Below are 4,658 nucleotides of genomic sequence, written 5' to 3' on the forward strand. Positions count from 1 at the left end.
TTAAAAACAAAATTAAAATAAAAGATAAAATATATTGTTATTATTAAATTATATTATTAATAAAAGATAAAATAATTAATAAATAATAAAATATAGAATAATTAATAATTAAGTGAAATATTTTTAAATTAAAATTACACATATGAAAATGTATTATAAAAATAGCAAAGTAATTATTTATACAAAAATTAATATTTAAAACTAAATAAATATTACACATCAAATTCGTCGTCATCTTCATCGTCTTCAGTTGTTCTTTGATTTTGATTTCTACTCATGGACTGCATAAATTGTCTCATTTGCTCCTCCATATCGTGTTGTCTTTTTTTCATTTCCTCTAATTCGGCCTTTAACGCCGCCTCACGCTCCGCCGTCTCTCGTCTAGCCTCTGTTAGAGCCAGTTGCCTCACCGTTTCCATCATTTCAGGTGTCAATTGTGTTGGACGGGACGTTCCTTCCCCACTTGCAACTCTATCAAATAAAGTTCTATCTCCGGTTCTGTAGTTGCCAGCCAAAGGACCAACACCAAAAAAACACCCATTACGTCCCTTCCCTCCAGTGACTAAGCTCCAAATATACATATCCACGCGTGGATCAAGCGGATTAGAACCAACAGGTGTATATTGAGGATTTTCAACTAGAAATTGTGTGAGCAATCTTTGATACTCCTCCTACACATACAACAAATAAAATAATTAGATACAGTTGTGACATGAAAAGAATCCCACATATATTGTTGCCACATGAAATTCATGCCACAAACATTATTACCACGTGAAATTCACGCCACAAAATTGATAGAATTTTAACAAAAAAAAATAAAATAGAAACAACTTACTATAGTTCTTCTCGACCGATCATCAACCAAATCCCCCGATTTTTTTGTACGGGTCTTCACAAACAACTCATTAAGTCGGGGGGGTCTTCCTTGTGCCTTAGTCTGATTAATATAAATAAATTTAATTAAACACATAATAAATCAAAATATAATTTTAAACCGTAGTTATAATTTTTACCATCCGTTTTGCATGTTCTCCAATGCTTATACTTCCTGTAGCATTAAGGCAACCCCCCCTTTCGGATGCTCTCATGTCTTTTGCTTTTTGAGATTTAGCTTTAAAATTATCGGTAGCCCAATAGGCAAGAAGTTCGTCAAATACTTCCTTGCCTATCCAGTTGGGACGAATATTTCGTTCTTCCCAATCAAGTCTGACACGCCTAAGCATGTCAGAAAGTCGGACAGATGTTCTTCCCCGATAATTTTTTCTAATCATATATTCATCCATTACATTCCACGTACACTTTTCCTACAATGTTGTATGACATTCAAAAAAATTGTTAGATAAGTGTTAGATAATATATTACAATAAAATAACTAATTAAAATAACAACAATAAAATTTATTTTACCTTAAATTTATCAAACCATTCATCTTTCTCATCCTTGGAAAGTTCTTTGAATGACTTCCAAGCTTTTTTATACATTTGTTGAATCACATGTTTTACACACTGTGCAGCTGGCCTACTCGGAGAGAAACTAAACAACAATTTGAATAAGTGTTAATTATAAACATGGAAACATGGAAACATGTATACTAAATAAAATTTATAAATTAGATACTTACGATTTTCCACATGGCTCAATAAAATATCTGCCATCAATCATCTCATACTCTGTGGGATTTGCAGTTGGTTGCTCTAAAACATGGTCATCCTGCTGCTCCTGGTCATCCTGCTCCTCCTGCTCCTCAGGCACGGGTATATCTGTGGCACGTGGTGGGTGTGGGATGCGAGATCCCCCATGATGCGTGGATGATGAGGGCATGTGTGTGGTAGGTGGGGTGTGGGACCTCGAAAGCGTGGATGATGATGGTGTGTTTGTGGGATGCTGGGACGACAGAGGTACCTGTGTGGGATCTGGAAAGATCCCAGACTGCATGAAGGGTGGGGGTACCTGTGAGGGATGAGGAAAACTAGATCCCCCAGTCTGATGGTATGATGAAGTCCCAGATGGGCTAATAAAGGATGGGTTCCCAGATGGGCTAATAAATGATGGGTTCCCAGATGGGCTAATAAAGGATGGGTTCCCAAGTTGGGCCATAGGATAACCATGGGATGATAGTAGCGAGAGAAAAGGCTGTGAACCCATGGTCATGGGATCTACCTGAGTCTGTGGGGGAGGATACCCCATAGATGACTGCAGTGGCATAAAATGTTGAGAGGTCGTAGACATGGGCTCTACCTGACTCTGTGGGGGAGGACATACGGCCGACTGAGGAGCCTCACATACCCTTATCCTCGGGCGCTGCTGACCCTTACCCTTATCGGTTCGGGGCGGCATTTTATCTACAATTAATAAACACATGTAATACATCCTACATTAAGTAACATTACACAGTACATTAAGTAACAATACACAGTACATTAAGTAACAATACATCATACTATCTATTCAAAGTCTTCATCTGTTCTGATACTATCCTCGGATACAAACTCTTCACATTCTTCATCCACATCATTTTCTGTCAACAATGTGGATGCATCAACTTGATGGCCCTCAACCACTGTATCACACAAACTTGTAATTTGTTCAACTTCAATCACATCATTAACTTGAGAAGTTTCATCATCTTGGTAAGCGACATCTTCGACTACTACATCATCGGCTTCGATATGACCCAATGGTTTTGTTTTGATTACAACACACCATCCTCGTTTACGTGGCTGAGTTGAAGGATAAGGAACATAATAAACTTGCCTAACAATATGTGACATTATAAAAGGGTCATACTCTTTGTACCTTCGATCCATACGAATCTCAACTGTGTTATATTTCTTATCTATTTTTGTGCCTCTAGCAGATATATCATACCAATCACAATAGAACAAGACAACTTTATTTTCGCAGTCCAAGTAATTGTATACCAACTCGTAAATATGTGTTATTGTGCCATAGAAGTCGTCTTCACCACCATCTGTAACTCCTTTCACGAACACACCACTGTTTATGGTTTTTTTCCCTTCTGTCCATGTTTTAGTGTGAAATTTATATCCGTTCACAAAGTAAGTGTGCCATTCATTTGCACTTTGAACAGGGCCTCTAGACAAGTTTCTCAAATGGATTATTTCTTGAGTAGGTGCAACAGCGCATGACAACTGCTCTTTGAACCATGCTGGAAAATAAGCATGTGTGTCACTAGTATTCGGATGTTCACCGGTGCTTTGAAAGTAGGAGGTATTGAATGCCCTACAAAGAATATCAATATAAGTTTGAGTAAAAAGTTTGACATATTTAAACAATAAAGTTAAATAGGTGGGTATACTTACTCAAGATATGGTTTAACTTCAACGCAGTTAATCAAGACATGAACATGTGCTGCTAGCAATTCTTTTTGAGTCAGCCAATGTACATTCTTCTTACCAGATGGACGACCGGGAATACCGAAGACTGATAAGGTAAATTTACTTTTTTCATTAATGTTAAATTCATTCCTTATGATTCTTGGAGTTAACATCAAGTGATTGAAATAATGACTGCAAAAATGTGATGTTTCCCGATGCAAATAATGTGCACATATAGATCCTTCAACTTTAGCTTTATTTTTCACGGATCTCTTCGAATCACCCATGAATCTTTCAAACGGATACATCCACCTATATTGAACAGGGCCTCCAAGATAAGCTTCATATGCAAGATGCACAGGTAGATGTTCCATAGAGTCAAAAAAACCAGGCGGAAACACTTGTTCCAACTTACAGAGAATAACTGGAATATTTTTGTCCAACTTAACGATGTCATCCACTCTTAATTTTGATGCACAGATATCTCTAAAAAATTGACTAATTTCAGTGAGTGGATTAAGCACATGTTTAGGTAGTGAAGAGAACGCAATTGGAAGCAATCGTTCCATGAAAACATGGCAATCATGGCTTTTCATTCCATGCAACTTTCCGGTGCTAGAGTCAGCACACCTTGCTAAATTTGACGCATAACCATCAGGCATTCTCAATTCGTTTAACCATCGACAAATCGCTTTAGCTTCTTCGGAAGTTAGACTGTAATTAGCCTTGGGTTTTAGTAACTTCCCATTCGGTTTAACCTTCAACTCCAACTCCTTTCGATTACACAAAATCTCCATGTCCTTTCTAGCCTTCTCATTATCCTTTGTTTTACCTTGAACATCCATCACTGTGTTAAACACGTTATCAAAAAAATTCTTCTCAATATGCATAACATCAAGATTATGTCGCAACAAATTATCTTTCCAATACGGGAGATCCCAAAAAATACTTCTTTTTGTCCAGTTATGTGTATCCCCATATCCTTCAATTCTGCAAGCTTTACCATAATCTGTGAATTTTGGCAGTTCACTAACTCGGTTCCATACTTCACCGGGTGAGAAACGAGGGGGAGGCAAGTCTGTTACTCTTATGCCTTTTTTGAAGTCATTCTTATTTATTCGAAAGACATGATCTTTCGGTAGGAATCTGCGGTGACAGTCAAACCACGAACTTTTCCCCCCTTTTTCCAACGTGAACGCATGAGAGTGTTCCATGCAATGCGGGCATCCCATTTTTCCATGTGTCCCCCAACCGGACAACATGCCATATGCGGGAAAGTCGTTTATAGTCCACATCAAGGCTGCTCGCATAGTAAAG

The 4,658-nt window shown here is 37.8% G+C and overlaps 1 protein-coding gene across 1 annotated transcript; it reads right to left on the reverse strand.

Moving 5' to 3' along the window:
* Positions 1–212: 212 nt before the first annotated feature.
* On the reverse strand, positions 213–1,634 carry LOC127121656 (uncharacterized). The gene is made up of 4 exons (XM_051052111.1): positions 1,410–1,634; positions 1,017–1,307; positions 839–940; positions 213–671 (listed from the first exon to the last, which is right to left on the reverse strand). The coding sequence occupies exons 1-4, from the start codon at positions 1,482–1,484 to the stop codon at positions 213–215; spliced, it is 927 nt and encodes a 308-aa protein (XP_050908068.1). The 5' UTR covers positions 1,485–1,634.
* Between the last annotated feature and the right edge of the window lie 3,024 nt (positions 1,635–4,658).

The sequence above is a fragment of the Lathyrus oleraceus genome, chromosome 2 (assembly GCF_024323335.1).
Source record: "Lathyrus oleraceus cultivar Zhongwan6 chromosome 2, CAAS_Psat_ZW6_1.0, whole genome shotgun sequence".
Classification (NCBI taxonomy): Eukaryota; Viridiplantae; Streptophyta; class Magnoliopsida; order Fabales; family Fabaceae; genus Lathyrus; species Lathyrus oleraceus.